General features: G+C 34.7%; 1 protein-coding gene across 2 annotated transcripts in view; it reads right to left on the bottom strand.

Moving 5' to 3' along the window:
* The window catches only part of ALCAM (activated leukocyte cell adhesion molecule), a 201,772-nt gene that overhangs the window by 13,629 nt on the left and 167,947 nt on the right, over positions 1-20,196 (bottom strand). Inside the window, exons 10-14 of one of the 2 annotated variants that reach the window (XM_027104027.1) lie at positions 19,311-19,446; positions 19,070-19,203; positions 16,433-16,565; positions 14,278-14,316; positions 13,870-13,987 (exon numbers count right to left, since the gene is read on the bottom strand). In XM_027104027.1, the coding sequence (XP_026959828.1) occupies positions 13,870-13,987; positions 14,278-14,316; positions 16,433-16,565; positions 19,070-19,203; positions 19,311-19,446 (560 nt within the window). The remainder of the gene's footprint in view (positions 1-13,869; positions 13,988-14,277; positions 14,317-16,432; positions 16,566-19,069; positions 19,204-19,310; positions 19,447-20,196) is intronic. The other variant, XM_027104028.1, reaches the window with a different exon arrangement.

The raw sequence follows: 20,196 nt of genomic DNA, 5'->3' as shown, positions 1-20,196 counted from the left end.
AGACAGAGTTTGTAGTTGAACCTCACCAAGCCAGGAGTTATTGGCAATCATGTCAATCTTTCTATTGAAATCCCAGAAAAACTTAGTAAAGACTATGTGTCAAGATTCAGCATTCACCCTAAGACAGATGTGAAATATAAAATGTAACAGTAACTGTGACATGATCAAGGAAATCAGCCAGTAATCTAATTCTCTGCCAGGAAAAACAATCCATATCCTTTAGCCTATACAGTAGAACCTAGGATCTCTACAACATACCACCAAACAAAGAATAGTTATGAATAAGAAGTTACCACACATAAAAACGAAGAGTAAAATAATGTAACACAAAGTCCAGAGAATGTCCTTGGATAATAGAGACTGGAAATAACAGTTAAGAACTTTAAATCAGTATTACATAACATGTTCAATGACTTAAAGAAAAGTGTGGTAACAATGAGAGAACAGATAGAAATCTCAGTACTGAAAATGTAAACGAAAGTAATTCTACAACTTAAAACCACAATATTGGAAATTAACAATTCACTAAATTATCTTATCACCAGATTGGAGGTGCAGAATAAAGACTCAGTGAACGTAAGGACAAAAAATATAAATTATATATTCTAAAAAATTGAGAGAAAAATAATAGAAATAAAAGAAGCAGATCCTCAGTGACCTGTGGGACAATAGTGAGCAATCTAACAAATGTGTAATTGGAGTCCCAGTAGGAGAAGCAAAAGAGAATTGCGGCATAAAATATATTTGAAGAAACAATGAAAAATATTCCTAGATTTGTTGATGTCCATTAACTTGCATCCAAAATGGTCAGCAGCTCCCAAGGAGGAATGATAAAAAGAAAAACACATCTAATTACATCATACTGAAAGTAACTGAAAGCAAATATAAAGACAATGATTTGAAAGTAGCCATAGAAAATTTGTTCAGGGGAACAATGACATGAAAAGCAGCTGATGTCTCATCAAGAAAACAATGCATAACAAAGTTAATTCAACATCTTTAAAATGCTGGAAAAAAACCCTCAAACTAGAATTTTATATCTAGTAAAAATATATTTTAATCAAAAGCAAAATAAAGACATGTTAAATTGAATAAAAGAAAACTGGGAAAAATTATCACTAGCAGACCTGTGCTAAAAGAAGTATTAAAGAAAGTTCTTTGGTTGAAGGAAAATGATACTAAATGGAAACTCAGATATATAAGAAAGAATGAATATAGATTGTATATGTGCTAAAATATAAAATACTATTAAAATTTTTTCACAAAGACAACCAACTATTTAATGCTATATATATAGCATTATATATGACCTTTGAAAAATTGTATTTTCATTTAACCTCTTCCATCTTTTTTGCTCTTGTTGTCATATCCATTACAACTGCATACATTATAAACCTCACACTACAATTATATGGAGGAGGATAAATGAAGTTATAATGTTTTGGGGTTTTAGACTATTACATAAGTTGACTGTTATAAACTGAGTTCTTATTGAAATTCCTAGAGCAACCACAATAAAAGAATACAAAGACATATAGTTAAAAGGCCAGTAGATAAATTAAAATGTAATACTAAAACTTATTGGAGTGTCTCAAAAGAAGGCAGGAAAAGAGAAACAGAGGACAACTAGAAAACAAATAGGGAGCTGGTGGTCTTAAATGTAAATATATCAATAATTAAGTAAAATGTGGCGTGGCTAAATCCTCCAATTATAAAGTAAAAATTGTCAGACTATAATAAACAATCAAGACTCAACTGCATGCTGTATACAAGGGGTTACGATTTTTTCTGAAAGGTCCAGATAGTAAATATCTTAGTCTTGCAGGCCACATGGATTTGTTTCAACTCTTCTGGCTTTGCAGCATAAAACAACACAGGTAACATGTAAAGAAATGGGCATGGCTGTGCTACCGTAAAACTTTATTTATGAAATTAAGCAGCAGCCTGGGAGTCATAGTTTGATCAGTCTCTCTGTACATGAGATGCACTTTAAATATAAAGAGATAACTGAAAATAAAAGGGTAGAAAAAGATACACATGTACACTGTAAGCATATGAAAACAGTATGGCTATATTAATATCTGGCAATGTAAAATTCAACACAAGGAGTATTACAACCATAATGAGAGACATTTAATAATTATAACAGGTTCAATACATAAGCAGGTCACAGCAATTGTTAGTGTATGTTCCTAATGAAAGCCTAAAGCAAAAAGTGACAGAACTAAAGGGAGAAATAGCCAAATATACAATATTAGAGAATATAACAGATCTTTCTCAGTAGCTGATAGGGTAAATGGACTAAAATTCAGTAAGCATGATCATAATGAAATAACTAGTACTGGGCTAGCTCTAGTACTGGAAATGTATGCTTGTAACCTTCTTATCAATGCATTATATGTGAAGTGATTTCACATAATTTGAAAAAAATCTATAAGAATAAGAGGATTTAAACAAACTATTATCTACTTTAACATAATATACTATAGAACACTCTACCCATCAGCCACCATACAAGTATTTTCAAGTGTTGAGTAGCATCCACCTGGAAATACTGCATGCCTGCATGCTAGGCCAAAAAAAACAAAAACAAGAAAAACCTCAATGCATTCAAAAGACTAAAAGCATACAGACTAGGCTGTCTGAACAAAACGGAATTAGATGAGAAATGTTTTGAAGTTAATAGAGTTCTAGTTACATGGCTCCAAAGTAGAAACCACAAGAGGAATATAAAAATATTTTGAACTGAGTAAATATGAAAATATAACATACTGAAATTTGTGGAATGCAGCTAACCCATTGCTGAGAGGAAGATTAAAATTTTAAAAGCTTAAGTTATAAAAAAAGAAATGCTAACATCAGTGATCTAAATTTTTCATTTACTTCATGAAATTAGAGAAAGAAGAGCAAGTCAAACTCTAACTAGAAGAAAGAAAATAGTAATGACAAGAGCAAAAAAAAATTAAATTGAAAATAAGCAATAGAAACAAAAACAAAGCAAAAAGTTAGTTATTTGAAATCATCAAGAAAATTGAAAGCTCCCTAAAAAGATGATACATGATAATATGATATATGATAAAAGAACAAAACATAAATTAAGAAAATTACAGAACAATATTCCTCATGGATGTAGACAAAAAAATCCTTAATGAAACATTGGCAAATAGTATCCATCAATATATATATAAATTATGATACATCATAATAGAGTGGGATTTTTTCCAGGAATGCAAGATTGGCTTAACATTCAATCATCAATCAATGTAACTTACCATTGTATCAGAATAAAAAATATGAGAAAACAATATGATTATTTTTAGAAATAATGTAGATAGAATATAATATAGATGTAGATATAGAAATGGCATTTGAGAAAATTCAACAATGATTTGTGATAGAAACTCTTAGTAATCTAAGAATATTAAAACATTTCTTCAACCTGTTAAAGGACATTGTGTTGGAAGGAATTTGGCCTTGCCCAAAGAGAGGTCTGGCCTTTGTGCTCAGTTCCTGGGAGATAATCTCTAAATAGTTAGAATTTTCTGAGTGATAGGAGTGACTTTCTTATTTGTGGGGGGCTTCTTGGATCACACCTGATAGTTTATGCTGAGGAGATGTCTCAGGGCAGGGCCATCAACACCCAATCATCTTGGGGTGGAGACTGGCCACACCTGAAAGAACAATCATACAGTTTAGGATGGGGGCTTTGGGCCATTTGATATCAGCCTGACATCTGGGGAAGGGAGAGGCTGGTGATTGAGTTCAACCACATGGATAATTAATCAATCAATCATGCCCATGTAATGAAGTCTCAACAAAAACTTTGGACAGGTGAACTTCTCAGATCAGCAATACTCCATGCTTTTGCCACTCATTGAGGCCAGTAGCGTAACAGGTCCCTGAGGACAAAGGAAACTTCACATTTAGAATCCTCCCAGACTCTGCCCTGCACTTCTCTTCTCTTAGTCAATTTTAATGTATCCTTTACTTGTAATGAATATAACCAAGAGTTCTGTGAGTATTCTAGCAAATTATCAAACCTGAGGGTGGTTTTGCAAAACCCCAAGCTTGAGTTGATAGCAGAAATGAGGGTAGTCTTATGTGAACTCTTCTAACTATGTATTTGGACCCTAACTCCTTGCAGCTGGAGTCAGAAGTCTTGGGCAGACATGACAGTCTGGAGGACACTACCCTTAACTAACTCTGAGTAGGCAAATATGAAAAACGTACAGCTAATATCATACATAACGGCAAATACTGAACAATTCAATCTCTAAGATTGAGAATATGTAAAGATGTCTGCTCTCCACATTTCTATTCAACATTGTATTGAAAGTCTCTATGAGGGCAAAAAAATAAATAAATAAAAAGCATATGAAATGGAAGAAAAGAAGTAACATTATTTCTATTTGCAGATAAAATGATTGTTTACATAGAAATCTTAAGGAATTCACAGAACAACTAACAGAACAAGTGAATTTAGGAAGATGGTTGTATGCATTTCAACAGCAAAAATTAATTATATTTCTATATACTAATATTAAAATGGAAAATAAAACTCACAGAATAATTGCATTTATAATAGCTGCAAAGTACATAAAACATAAGAATGAACTTTATAAGACATATCAAATGTCTACATTAAAATTTATAAAATATTGCTAAGAAAAAAAGGAAAATATTTAAGTAAATGGAGAGATATAGGATGGTCATGGTTTGGAAGACTAAATATTTTTAAGATGTTAAGTATACCCAAACTTATCTAGAAATTCAAAGCAACCATAGTCTCACGAAGCTTTAAAAATTGGGGTGGTGGGGGAGGTAGAAAGTAACAAGTTGCTCAAGTTTATATGGAAACACAAAGATATAAAATTACTAACACAAGCAGAACATCAAAGTTGAAGGACTATTATGATGATGAGGATGAAGATGAGGATGACAAATGTGCCAAGGCCAAAAGGAAGTTTTTTTAACCAATGGTGCTAGAATGACTTGATATGTATATGCTATATATATATATATATAGCATAAAACAAGCAAATAAACTAACTTTATCTTGCACCACACACAAAATAGCAGATATATACTCAAATGTAAAACTATACAATTTCTAGAAAAAGACATAGAAAAATATCTTTTCCACTTTGGAATAAGCAAAGATTTTGTAGAGTGGACACAGAAAGCAGTAAATATATTAGGAAAAAATTGATAAGTTGTTATTCATCAAAATTAAAAACTGCTCATCAAAAGACAGCATTAAGAAAAGAATAATCAAGCCACAGACTTCGACAACATATTTACAATATATAACAAAGGTTTTTGATATAGAATATGTAAAGAACCCTTACAGAGCAATTACATAAGACAAATAACAATAAAATCATAGGCAAAAGATTTGAATAGTCGCTGTACAAAAGAAGCTCACCAATAAGTACATGGAGATTAAAATCATTAGGTCTCAGGGAAATGCAAGTTAAACCCAAAGTTAGATATCATTTCACACCTCCTAGAATGGCTAAAATTAAACAGAACAACACCATCAAATTTATGCAAAGATGTAAAAGAACTGAAACTTTATATATTGCTGGTGGGGCTGCAAATAGGACAACTACTTTGAGAAAGCTGTTCGGCAATTTCTCATGAACAAGTATCTACCCTACAGCCTAGCAGTTCCATTTCTAGGTATTTGCCCAAGAGAATGAAAACATATGCCCACGAAAAATGCTTATATAGAAAGTTGGTTTTAGCCATATTATTCATGACAGCCCATACTGGCTTGAAACTATCCAAGTGTCCATAGATAAGAGAATGGATTAAAATAATGTGATATATTCTAACAACGGACCACTACTCAGCAATTCTAAACAATTAAATCATTAATACATGTATTGATATCTCAGAAACACTGTGTTAAAGGAAAGAAGCCAGATACGAGTACATTCTGTATAGTTCCATTTATATTAGGTTCCAGATTAAGAAAACGTAATCTCTGGTGATAACAATCAGCATAGTGGTTGCCTAAGGGAAAAAGGATGGCAGGGCTGGACAGGAAGGAATTCCAAGGGAACTTTCTGAGGTGATGGGATGCTCTATATCATGACTGGAGTAATGGTTACAAAGGTGTATAAATTTATCAAAACAGATTTAATTGCATATTTAATGTAAGCGAGTTTTACCTTAATATAACAACATTATACAGCGAAAAGCTAAAGCATGATCCTTATGGCCAGGGATTGAAAGAACCAGGCAAAAAGTACAATGAGAATCTGGATACCTTTTCCATTTCCAATACTATTTACTTTCTAGGTGGATTTAGTATTTGTCTAGGGATGAAAAGTGGTTTCTGTGATTTTACCAAATTCTGTCAAATAAAAGAAGGAGGTATTCAGAGGAAAGGAGTGATTAGAATTCCCTCGAAGGAATTCTGTGGTATTCAGGGCAAATCATAATATCTTTCAGCATACCTTTCAGGTAAAATCAGGCTAAGAATCACTGCTCTCAGTCTGGCATTACAAAAAAGCGTTTGTTAAGAGCAACATGAAACATATTTGTAGAATAAGAGCTGAGTAACTTCAAACTGATATTTTTCTTATTTTAAAGTTACAAAACAAAAGTAAAAACAATCTCCCTTCTTTTCTTTTTTTTTTTTTTTCTCCCTTCTTTTCTTAATTTCACTCTCCAAAATCATAACTGCTAATACTCTTATAATGCCTTAATGTGCCAGGCACTGTTCTAAGTGCTGCATAGGTATTAAATTATTTTAGCCTTAGGATATCTCTGTTTTACATTGAGACTAATGAACTTGCTTGTGGTCATAGAGCTAGCAAGTAGCAAAACTAGGATTCAAGCTCCAGCAGTCTGGCTTCCCAGCCCTGTGCCAAGTTATACAAATAAGCTAAGTGTTAACCACTGTGAAATGTACTAAATAGAAATAAAAATAGTGTTGCTGCTGGGGGAAGGGGTATTCACTGAGTCTATGTATATAAGATTTACTTGGAATTTTTAATGAATTTCTCCATTTTTGTTACTGAGAGTCCACTCTCTCTTGCAGGGAAAAGCCTCTAAAAATTATTCTGATTACTTTTGGGCTCAGTTTTGAGATTGATGTGGTAAAAATAATATAATTTTATGGAAGTGTCCTTTTTAATTTGGGGAAATTTCAGAGATTTGAAAGCAGGTTAGATTTCCATCTACTACTGGAAGAGAACAAAAATTTATTTAAACCATTCCCTTTAGCAACATTTTCAGTCAACATTTTTTTTTCAGTCAACTGATTTGAGGGATGAGGTTAAGGCATTAATAAAGAACGAGCACTTGGGTTAAAATAAAAATTGTTACAATTATTTGTCTTAAATGTTCTCAGTCAGCTTTTTTTATAACTTTAAAATGAGATAAAATTTAAATAATAGAATCACAATAAATTAATATTGGAAGACTCTCTAATTAGTGAGGCAGAGAGAAGAGTCTTGACCTTGGGGTCAGTGAGTCTGGGTTCTCATCCTCATGTGTCAAGACTTAGCTGCAAGTCCCTGGACAAGTCCCTCCTCTTAAGATGCTTGCCCTTCTGTAAATAGGGGACAATACGATCTACTCACAGGGCTGGTGTGAGGATAAATGTATAGTGTATGTGAAAGCCCCCAGCAGGTGACAGGGACTCACAAAACTGATGGTGAGTAATGGACAGCTGCCCAGGCCACATAGCTACTGAGTGGCCCAAGGGAGTTCAGTCCTTGCTCTCAACTCCCATTCTGTGTTATTTCTGTAAGTGCAGGGCTATTAAAGCTTCAAGTTGCTTTTAAATAACTTTTTAGAAGATTCTTAAACATTTTTGTGAGATTTTCCCCAGTACCATAAACTTGTTTCTAGATCTCCTTGAAAGGAAGTAGGGAACTAATCTAGTGGTGTCTTCTAAGTGTGCCTTTATTTATTTAATTTTTTCGGTATGCGGGCCTCTCACTGTTGTGGTCTCTCCCGTTGTGGAGCACAGGCTCCTGACGCGCAGGCTCAGCGGCCATGGCTCACGGGCCCAGCCACTCCGCGGCATGTGGGATCTTCCTGGACCGGGGCACGAACCCGTGTCCCCTGCATCGGCAGGTGGACTCTCAACCACTGCGCCACCAGGGAAGCCCAGTGTGCCTTTATTTTAATGCTTCAGAGTTGCTAAGAGACTGGATGGAGGTGTTATTAATGCTACAGTAGAGATCATACTGCAGTATATAAATGTATCAAATCAACATGTGGTACACCTTAGATTTATACATTGTTATACGTCAATTATATCTCAGCTAACAAATAGGTTAGAGGGGGATGAAGGAGATAGGAAAAGTGAAGGAGGATAGGAGTTGCACACATAACCAGTACATCACAATCCTGGAATGCGGTGTCATTTGAAAAGATACATAAAGTGTTATAACAGAAATGTATATTTGGAAAATAAAAACAATACCCCTGTAAAATAATTCACACATGAAAGAGTTCATAAGACTTTAGGTTTCCCAAGTGTAGGCATATGTATAACAAATTTGAAAACTCAGAGGCAACATGAGGAATTATTATCACTTCCTCATTTAGAGGGGCATTTTCTGTGATTTCTCATTTATAGCATGCCTGAGACACAGCACAGAAGGGCACCAGGACTATGAGTATTTAAGACTGGGACCCTGGCGGTGTGGAATTGCCACTTTCAGCAAACCAGCCATTGATACCTGTGCAGGTAATTAGGGTCATACCCATGAGAATAGTTATTTTTCTTTCTTCCCTGGTCACAGCTCTCAGCAAAGTAAGTTTCCTCCTGGGCCAAGCTTAATAAAGAGCTAGAGGAGGAGAGGAGGGCTCTAACCACTGCATCTTAGAAAGACAGTTGTCAGCAATTTCTGGGTTTGAAGAAGGAAACAAAGAAGAATAAATAGTTGGACTTATTACAAGTTTCAATTTGATATCCTTAGCATTTCTAAGACTCTCCAAAGAAACTCTCCATTAAAATAGATTTCCTAATGTCTTCAGTGAAAAATAGAGAATGGCTTTCACTTGGGCAATAGTAAATATGGGAACCACCATTATGTAAAGTATCAGTAGATCAAAATAAATGTAACAGTACTGAATATGCATGAAAGCAGGATGCCACTGGCATGTATTCAGCATCATCGTTCAAAGTGTTTCCTTTAGGTGGGTAATGTGCTAACACAGCCTGGGCAGAGGCAGATGCTTGAGGAACAGGATTTCCCTTCACCTTTGAAACAATAATTAAACCAAACACATGAAATTAAAAAAAAATAAAGTGAAATGCTAGAAGAGATAAAAATTGAAAACATTATGTTTTGATGCTATCTCTTTCCTCTGGAAATGTTTCAGTTCACGTGTAGTAGGAGAGGGCAGGGCCATGAATGGTTCTGCCCTTTGGGTGGCCAATGACCTTGTGATTGACTAAAGGAGGACTCCAGCATTTCCACATTATCTTATTTCCCCTCTAGTCTCCCCTGTTATTTATGCTTTGATAGAATAATGGGACATTTTCTTTTCTTCCTTCTTTTGGCTGCCTGCCAAGCTATGGGTAGGGAAGGAAAAAGAAACGAAAACTTGGATTAGCTTGACGTCTAATACAAGGTGAGAGGCCACATCAGCCCTGCACTTGAGAGCACACCCTTCCACCCCTAGCACTATATTAAATGCTAGTAGGCAATCAAAGTCAGAGACGAAGTTTTAATTCCAAAGAAGTCCTGGTGAGGCAGCAAAATATATTTGAAAGTTTATATGGGATATGGAATAAGATATTGCATGTGTTATCGTAGGCAGATTACACTCACTGAGCCTTAGATACTATGAAATATGGTTACCTTATTAAATTTACCTCATTAAAATTTGAGGATTTGAGTAAAAGTACAAAAAGAGAAGAAGATGCTTACATAGTAATAAATGAGGAAAGTCACTCAAAATGTGCTATAAATGGTCCTTCAGCACTATATTTTCAACTTATTCAGCAGGGAGTCTGAATAAGTTCCCTCATGGGAACATATATTTGATTTTAGACAGAGTATTGATTGGAAATAGAATTCAGTTAAAATCAACTTTCTTGCAAGATCCTGTTCCATATATTAAGAGATACTAATAAGAAGGGTTTTAGAAAGCCTTAATTTAACAGTATTTCTTGAAGTTTGGGGGTTATAGGCAGTCTTCTTTAGTCTTTTGCCAATTTAGGACTGTCTTTTTTTTTTTTTTCTAAGACAGTAGAATAGTAAAGCATTATAAAAGGCAAAACTGACAAAAGATATGTGTGATTTTTAGACTTCCATATTGCCTACATATTGTACAAAAACTTCATGAAAATAGTCATGAGTTCCACAGTTGCAAAAGATAAATCTCTTGGTAAACTTCCAGTATTCACACAATGTGTATTTTGAGATTACAAATGTCTGGTTAATGCTTACTTCCAGTTTAGTGATAAGAAGTATGGTGGTGGTCAAGGGTCTCTTAAATGCAACCAACCTGGAAATTATGGTTTTAATACAGTTCTGAATAAGTTTGTGGCTACATCATGCTACATTTTTCCTTTATCTTTGACTCTTTTAATTTTTCATTAGTTCTTGTAATATAAGATATGCAGGAGAGAATTTCGAACTCAAATAGTAACATTCAACTTCCTAAAGATATAAAAACAATGTTCAGAGAACAGGATGGAGAGAAAGGGAGTAAATAATTTAAAAAGTCATTGAATTATCTCTAGGTCTTTAATGTTTCCTATCTGTTAAACAACTAGATATGAATTGGGTTTAGTCAATTAGTACCTTTTGCCTGGAACTGTCAGTTAATACCCTACATACACAGGAAATGATTGGAGTCATCCATTCTCACTATCAAAATATCTCAAATTAAAAAAAAAAAAATTCCAGTGAGAAGTTATATGAATCAAAACAGCAGAGGAATCATGAGCCCTTATTCTGCAATGAATATACCATATCACAGTGTCAAGCACAACTGCTAAGCATATCCTTTCCATATTTAAAATAGATATAAAAATATGTATCTCATATTAATGGAATGGGGAGTGCATGTTATTTGAGTAGCCACTAGGTAGGTTAACAAATGTATTCTTAAATTCTACTTGGGTATAAAAGATTGTTTCCCTCATTTCTCTCTCCACTGGCTTTTTAGATTGCCAATGCAAAGAACTAATATAATTGTGGCTCAAAGCTGTTTGCAATAATGGGTGACTCACTAAGATTGTTGATGGTATTATTTTACAGGATGGTAGACACAAGGGTATATTTCTTTAGGTATCTGCGGAAAAAGTATGGACCATATCTTTATTAAAAATCTCTCATATCCACATAAAATGGTGATGAATTAAGCTAAGACAGAAATGAAACTCTCATATTGATTTGTAAAGGTGAAGTTATCTAGAAGAAAAAAAAAGAGAGTATAGTAGACCCCAAAATAGACTTAGCAATTCTTACCCTGAAGCACTTACTCTGGACACAGGTGTTAACAATAACTCATATAGCAAAAGTGCTTGCTTATCTCAGAGGGCAGTAGAAAGAATAACTAGTTAGAAATGTGAAGCACTTAGCAAATCTGAAAAGTTCTGCAAATTCTTAATGAAAACATTTTGATGCTTGGGGTAAGAATTGAAATTATTATTTTGATTACCAATAATACTGACACTAGAAAAGCTGGTGCACTTTTCAATTAAATAACAGTTATTTAGACAAATGTTCATGTCAGATGGTAAAATAAGCACTTAATTTAATGAAGTACTTTAAAGGAAATGCATGAAGTCTTAACCCTTAACCTAAAGACACTATGAAGCTAAATGTCCAGCATTTTTTTACCCATGATTTTAATTTTGGGTTACCGTATGGTAATGACAAATGACATAACCAAAAAAACAAAAAACACACACCCAATTTTTTTCTATTCATAGAAGGACAAACAGGGTATGATGAGACATTGGCAATCAGAATAGGATGATTAAGCATGCTGGGGGAGCTCCAAGAACTTAACATTCATTTGAACATAATGTAGAGGACTGCTGTTTATTTTTCAGCTCAATTCCAGGATACAGAGAAATTTTATTTTCATTCTTTTAAGAAATAAAATTACTTTGGAGTGCATCAGAAACCCTAAATAAATAAAACCAAAATACCCTAGAGGCCAAGCTGTTAGATTTGTGAGCACCTCACTGTGGATTATAAAGGTAGGATAAGATTTTGATAGGAAACACACACAGAAGGAGAATTTCTGTAAGATAGATACCACCTCTGGGCAACTGTTTGCACTTCCTTTCTTTTACGTAGTACAGGCAATCTTCTAAATTTTCCGTGGAAATCATGGGCACAAAGCAACATGAAGTGTTTGTAGGTAAAATTTTCACTGAGAAAAAACCCACATTTGTTATCAAGTGATAGTGCAGACTGTTCAAGATTGAGGACTGAAGTGCCAAGATTAGAACTGACTGTGCCCTAGTGTGAGTGGACATGTATATCAACTACAACACACAACAGCAATGTGTTCCTGCCTTATGTGACTGAAAAAGAGAAAAAGGCATAACAAGAGAAAATAAGAACTAGTAATTAAGCACAAAGATTCTAAAATATCACTGCCTTAAATCGAATATAATTATCCCTTACAACTGTGTAATCTCAAGCAAGTCATTTAACCATTCTTTGCCTTAGTTTTTTCCAATGTAAAATATGTATAATAAGAGTACCTACTTCAGAGATGGATTGTGAGAACGAAATATAACTCAGTACATGCTCACATCACGTGACTTTAAAAATTCTGAGCCACTGCCTCCATTTGATGGCAGCTCCATTCAAATATTACTTCACTGACATTTGTATATTCACAGGGTGAGATCATGGATCTGATTGAGTCTGTTTTTTCTTTTGATTTTCCTTTAAGTTAACTTACCTGAGTTGTTGAAAGGGGTTATATCAAGACATCAAGAAAATACAAAATAAAGTCTAAAGTTGCCACTAGCTATACATATCCCCTTGCAAAATTCGATTTCCTCATTTATTAGATACAGGAGTTTGAAACCCATGTTTGAAACCAGGGGTACACCACATAATCACCAATGGAACTTTTAAAAACTGCAATGCTAGAATTGCGTCTCTGACCAGTTGCATCTGAACCTAGGGTCAGAGCTGGGGCAATGAGGAATACTAGGCATGTGTGTATGTTAAGAATCTTCATTGGTCAACCGGATTTTCATTATAAACCACTGTTAGATGATTTGTGAGGTTGATACCATATGTATTATTTCATGACTCTAATAATCTTTAAACATCATCTAAATCATTTTTAAAGTAATCTTGATACTTTGTCTAATCATTGTTTTAAAACTCAAGACAACATAATGATGACTTTTTCCCTGAATTAGATTCTTCTATGGAACAAAGTGACCTGAGTAGAATAGAGAAGTAGTGACAACAAGATGGCTCTACCTCACCAACACTTGCACTGCTGGCCAGACCTGTCACTGCAAAGACACCCAGCTGTCCCTGCAGGATGTACTCACCACTTTTACTTAATCTCCAGGAACCTCAGCCAAACTGTTTAGAATGGCTGACTTCTAGGCACTACCTGCCTTTTAAAAATCTACCTAAGCATTGAAAAACAATCAGATAATTGAATTCAGACCACTGACTGAGAAAAATAAGGGGACACAGGTGAAATCACTCCAGGCCATGTCCCCAGTCTTAGTAATATAGTCACAGTGAGCTGAAGACAAAACATGATCAGCCTGATTTGGGGGATATGTCTTTCCTATTATAGAAATTACATGCCCAGCTGAAATGAGCATAATGAACACACTGTATTTTCTCCCAGTGAAAGTCAATGAACAATGAAGATCTTTTTTCTACAACTTACTTTGATTTCTTCATGTACAGCCAATAGACGACACCAGCAACTAGGGCAGCGAGGAGGAGACCCACAACGATTCCCACAATTAGTTTTGCCTGGTCATTCACCTTTTCTTTGTTTTCATCTACAACAAAAAAGAAAAGCCCATGCAATTACAGACAATGCCAAGCATTTGTGAAAATACGTCAATCTAGTTATTATTTCTTATTAAAAATGACTGAGGCTCATTACTAAGAGTAACATGCAAACTTGTGCTTTTAAAGGATTAAAATTTTAGCATTCTTACTCTCTTGTCTCATTTGCTATTTTAATTCAAGTCAAAATTGTGACAGCTAAGAAAATTACTTATACAATGACACTTCATAAATCTTGAGCGGATAGTCAAGGAAGAAGAGTCGGCAGCATAGTACCTACCACTTATCTCGTCTGCCTCATCGTGTTCTGGAATACTTACTGAAATGAAAAATGTTAATATGAAATTAAAAACAAAATTTGTTGATATATGAAAGTCACCTTTACCATTATAGTATGATGTAAAAATACTCAAAGATAAAATATCTATTCTACAGCTAAGGGTAGAAAAAAATTTACACTTAATAGAGTGTGAACTTCCCTACAAAGAAATTCATCTTGTTTTAAAGAAAGGAGAGTAGTTAAAACTGCAAAGGTATTAATCTACCACAGATAACTTCACAACTGACAAGCTATAGTATTGATCTGAAATCCATATTAATTTCCCCACTATCTACCACCTTTTAATAGGACTTCTTTTTTAAGAGAAACAAGTTGCAGTGTATGAAATCTTCAATGTAGTGTTTCTCAACTTTTTTCTAATTTTCTGACCTCAATGGAGGAGATTTCATTTTCATCCTCTAGTGTCAGGGATTTACCACTAGAGACATTCTCAAAGTGGTAGGGGTGGAGGTTAAAACTGGGGACGTGGGCTTCCCTGGCGGCGCAGTGGTTGAGAGTCTGCCTGCCGATGCAGGGGACACAGGTTCGTGCCCCGGTCTGGGAGGATCCCACATGCCGCGGAGCGGCTGGGCCCGTGAGCCATGGCCGCTGAGCCTGCGCGTCCGGCGTCTGTGCTCCGCAATGGGAGAGGCCACAACAGTGAGAGGCCCGCGTACCGCAAAAAAAAAAAAAAAAAAACACATCAAAACAAAACTGGAGACGTCTCAGAGGTGAAGGGGCAATGTATGTTGATGCTTGTAAAAGCCCTCCAAGTGACTCTGATAGTGCCGTGCACCTGGCCCATGTTAAGGATTGTCACTGTGGTGGATTATCATCTAATATTAGACTAAATAAATATTCTTCTATGCACATGGGCTTGCATCAGAACTTCCAGTGATGTTTGTTAAAATGCAGATTCCTAGACCCCTCCTCATACATACTATATTGGAATTTCTCGGTGCTCAGTGAACTTGAAAATGACGGTATTAGATGTTGATCAAACCACTGCAAGGTCTAGAAAACCACTATTCGATGGGTTAGAATAAAAAGAGAGACTTGTGTTCAGGAAGAAAGGATAAGTTCTCTTTTTAGGTAGGACAAATCAATACTCGCTGAATTGAATTCAGAGAAGTCAGTACTCCTATTTTAGAGTTATGTTCGTTTGGTTCTTTTCTCCTGTCAATCCAAAAGGCTTTTAAATTCCAGTCATATTCTGTTAAGGACCATTATCTTTAGATAATTATTTTCTCCTAGCTCCAGCTAATTCCTATCTAATATATCTTTATCCTGCTAATGTCACATACAGGATTCCAAATGACTGAAGAATGAAGGTTTGGAGGGTCAGTTAGCATCTTGTCCAGAACTGAACCTCATTCTAAGCCAGCCCTGATTTAAGACGGACATGACAAAAAAAAGAATTACAGAATTGAAGATGAGAGATAATTTCAAATTAAATAAAGAAGCTGCTACTGGTATGTTTCCATTACTTGATTTCAACATTGACAGATTTTTTTTGTCACTTTCTCTGAGATAATCTCATTTGTTTGTTTTTGTAACCTATGATTCAAATATGATATTCAAAAGCATCAATTTTTGAAACTAGATTTCAGGAATTCTGGTATCAGTTTTACTACCAACTTGCTGAACGACTTTAAGCATGTGGCATCCCTGTGCAAAATAAGAATAGGATAAATACTACAAAGAATTGAAATGCAAAATAATAGATTAAGGGGAATTAAAAAATTACCAAAATTAAAATTGTTACAGAAATGTTTTCAGATAATCTTTGAATTATCTGTACTCTGAACACAAAACATGGATTAAGTAAGAGCAACTTAGTCCTTATCCTCTGTTGATCTTGGAAATATTCCTGTACAAGATAAAGTCTCTGACCCATAAAACATGAAATGATTTAACTGTCAAGACAAGGATTGTACAAGAATGGATACCAGGAAAAAAGAAAAAAGAAGAACCTTATGATGATGATACCAAATGCAAAATAAATAAATAAAACTTACCATAATGCAGCACAGGAAGATGGAATTGAAGATTTTAAACTAATGAAGAATAACTTCAAATTTTCTTACATTTTTAATGCCAGAAATGAAATACTCACTAGCAGAGACATTCAAGGAGTTTACTGTTCTCTCCAGCTGGTTTTCTGCTGTGCAAGTTAATGTAACATTCTCTTCAGGGGAAATGATAATTTTACTATAATACCTGCCATTGATATAAGGAGATTCCTCTGTCTGGAAAAAGAAAAGGAAAATGGATTTAGAAATGGAAATGAATTAAAAACATGAGAAAGAGTAATATTGAATGAAATGGGATAGGTGTGGTGTTCTGTCGTGTTATCTGGTGTTCAAGGGTACATGTAAGGTCATAGATAAGACCAGTTTAGGTTTATAACCACAGCATGGAGGAAAAAGAGTAGTGAATCCATACCTGGATTTCTGTTTATGCTTCTATTATTAATTCTAATAATTAAATCAATTAAACTCTTCTTTTTCAATAGATGCTCAGGTTAGTCATTATTTTGACATGATAGTACCTGTCTCAAAATAATTAGTTAGAGATTAACTCATCACCAATTTTCTCCTAATAAACATGAATTTAATTCTATTTGTAAACTATGTCATTGTTCTTCACTACAGGGGTGAATCCCTTTATCTTAAGCCATGATATCTAAGTGCATATGTATGTATGGTTTTCTCATGGGAAAAAGACTATTTTTTTCCTCAATTTTCTTGAGCTAAATACAGAGGATAGGTTATTTTTTCAGTGACTGGTAAGTTCATTTGGTTTTTGTGAGGTATTAATGAGGATCATCACTGCCATTTAATTCCTTCAAACATAAGAGAAAATTCACTTTAATCTCTTCCCCAGGACATGACTCCTAAGTCCAACTCCACTAAAGCAAGCATGTACTTGTATTCTTTTCTGAGGCATATTATACACACCACATCCTGTATTGTTCTCAATGTGCTTTCTCCTCAACTACATCTTAAAGGCCTTGAGGACAGGAGAGAGCTTCATGCTTAGAGACATCATGGAGCCCCTGGGGTAGGGGTGGGGCACAAGTAACAGTAGTTGTAAAATAACAGATTCACCATGTGATTGAGGAGGGAACAAATAAAAAATTATGGATGTATCAGCACAAACCTAGGACAAGAAAAATAACATATCACCTAGTGGGCCAGAATCAGTCCTTCTTGACAATGAAGAATGGCATTATTATTTTTATCCTCATAGTAAGTTCACCTGCTTCTTTTCCATTTCTCACTAGTATTTTTCACATAACTTTCTCACTGAGTCTTTGTTTTTATTATGTTTATCTCTACAATACATTTGCTTATTTCTAGGATGGCCTTTTAAATCTTTGTATCTTTTTATTCATCAAATATTTACCAGATGCTTATTTTTCTATTTTCTTTGTTTGCATTACCCAGTACCAAAAGTTATTTTTGCTGTAATTATTACTAAATTGAACTAGAAAGAAAAAAGAATAGAAAAGAAACAGTCATTTTTTATGCCAAAAAATAGATGTGTACATTGTCAGCAATTCAGGTCTTTTTTCTGAAATCAAGAGCCTTTTTGTCCTCCTCAGGCATGTTCTCTTGCTTGTGTGTCCGCATCGCACTTAACCAAATCAGGAGGCATTTGCTTGTGTCCACTCCTTGGGGGACCTTCCATACTTGAGCTATGCAAATTTATATCCATCACCCATAGGTGAAAGAGCCAAAATTCACCTTGCTCTGCAAAACTACATTGCATAAGCTGGACCAGCAGCCCAACTTCCCCAGACAGAGAAAGAATGGACATTTTAACTTTATATTGAAACTCTGGTTTATGCATGCCTTCTCAGATTTCAACTGGGTCTGAAGCTGGGAAGAAGGCAGCACAGAAGATTCAAACAGTCAAATGGCACATCTGGGTATTCCTGAAGAGTCTTTAGGTGGCTGCACTGTGAAGACAGACATGAAGACTGTCTTAGAGAAAATGGAATTAACAAGTATGTCAGTAACTCAAGCTGACTGGCAATTTAATGGAATTACAGCTCTGAACTGTTAGTGATAGACCATATTCTCATCTTTGTGTGTGTGTGTGTGTGTCAAAGAAAATTAATGGTAGTGTTCGTAAGTTCTTAGCCCTTTACTACTACCAACTAAAATGGTGTGACAAAGGTACAAATATTACTGTTTATTTTATGAATACTTTATGAATATTTTTGTTCAGCAGGAACCAACCTAGACACTATATATTTAGCTAGCCTTACTCTGGCCCTGGCACACGCAAATCAGACCATATGTTCACAGTATACTATGTTCTTCACCACAACCCAGAGCTCAGTTTCAAGAAGAAATAACACTTAATGTGCATAAGTAAGCAAAGTATAAGTGAGGCCACTTATACTCAGATGTGGAAGTTCATGATGCAGGAAAGCATATACCTTACTGCTTTAATCACCCAAGTTTCAGGAATTAATGATCATGGAACAACACTTAATTTATTTCCTTTTAAAAACAGATATTGACCACAACAAAATGATTCTTCCATTCTCCATGGCCCTATGATTTTAAATTTCTCTTTGAGTTATGGTCTTCCTTTGGGAAAATTAAGAAGTTAGCAAAAGCTGCTTCTGAAAATATACTGCAAATTTCATGTTGATAACAAGCTAGCCTACAGTTTAGGTACCTAAATAAAACCCCACATTGGACCAAGTTCAGCACATAACAAGAAGACAAATACTTGCTTGGTTTATGACGCTTCCACTGCCAGTAATTGTCCACTGTATAGCTGGCTTCGGAAAACCTTCCACATGGCAGATTATTGTTTTAGACAGTCCACTGGGATCAGTTTTCTTTGTCATTTTGATTTGAGGTTTTCCTAAAATGTCATTACACTTAAAATAAGATGTTGAACTGAGATCATAAAAGCAAGAGATATTAAATTCTCAAAGAAAAATTTAAATTGGTGCTCACGTATTTTATTACCTTCTACAATCAGAGTCAATGACTCTCTTTTCTTTAGTCCTTCAACCTCTTGCAGAGCAGTCTCACAGACATAGTTTCCAGCATCTTGATAATGGAGACTAGAAAATGATGGGCTAGATCGAAGCCTGATGTTATCCTGATTAAATAAAAAGTTAATTATGTTACATGGCACAATTATAACTCTCCATGTATTTATTACATAATAATGAAGCCCAAAATTATACTTCTGGGTCTAATGAAAATGAAAGCTTCTTTTTTTAACTTCAAATTCTTTCAAAAATAGATTTCTTTTTTCCTCTGTACTTTTAGAGTTAGACATATCAGAGTTTTACGTCAGACTCTTCCATTTACTGAATTTATAATTTGGAACAAGTTCATAAACTTCTGAGACTTGGTTTCCTTATTTGTAAAATGGGGTAGTAATCTTACCATATTGAATTGTTATGAGGACTTAATTATATGCATAATACAATGTGTTTACATTCAGGAGAATTCTCAGTTGATAGTAGCTACTCCTTATAGTAAATGTAGATGAATTTGAATTGACAGATATCGGAGACTTGTGCTACATAATCAATGATGGATATAAATACCTGAAAGTCATTTTATAGGAGACAGTTTTCAAGACAGGGGATCCATTACACACCCATGGCAATTATGACAAAAATGATTTTTAAAGAAACCTTTAATAACAGATTACCATCCTAATTCCTATGAACAAAGGAAATGCAACATTTAATTTTGAAAATCATTTTATAGACAGAAAATAATGCTATTTACCAGAAATTGAAATGCTCCTAAGAAGACAACTAAACACAATCTTAAGATTATGTGGTATTTGTTCACTACGAATTTTTTTCCATTTCCATCAACTAACCAATGGCCA

The sequence above is a fragment of the Aethalodelphis obliquidens genome, unplaced genomic scaffold (genome assembly GCF_003676395.1).
Source record: "Aethalodelphis obliquidens isolate GAN/ISIS:26980383/991018 unplaced genomic scaffold, ASM367639v1 scaffold1, whole genome shotgun sequence".
Taxonomy (NCBI): Eukaryota; Metazoa; Chordata; class Mammalia; order Artiodactyla; family Delphinidae; genus Aethalodelphis; species Aethalodelphis obliquidens.
The sequence above is the reverse complement of the archived record's forward strand: the minus strand, read 5'-3'. Positions and strand labels throughout refer to the sequence as shown.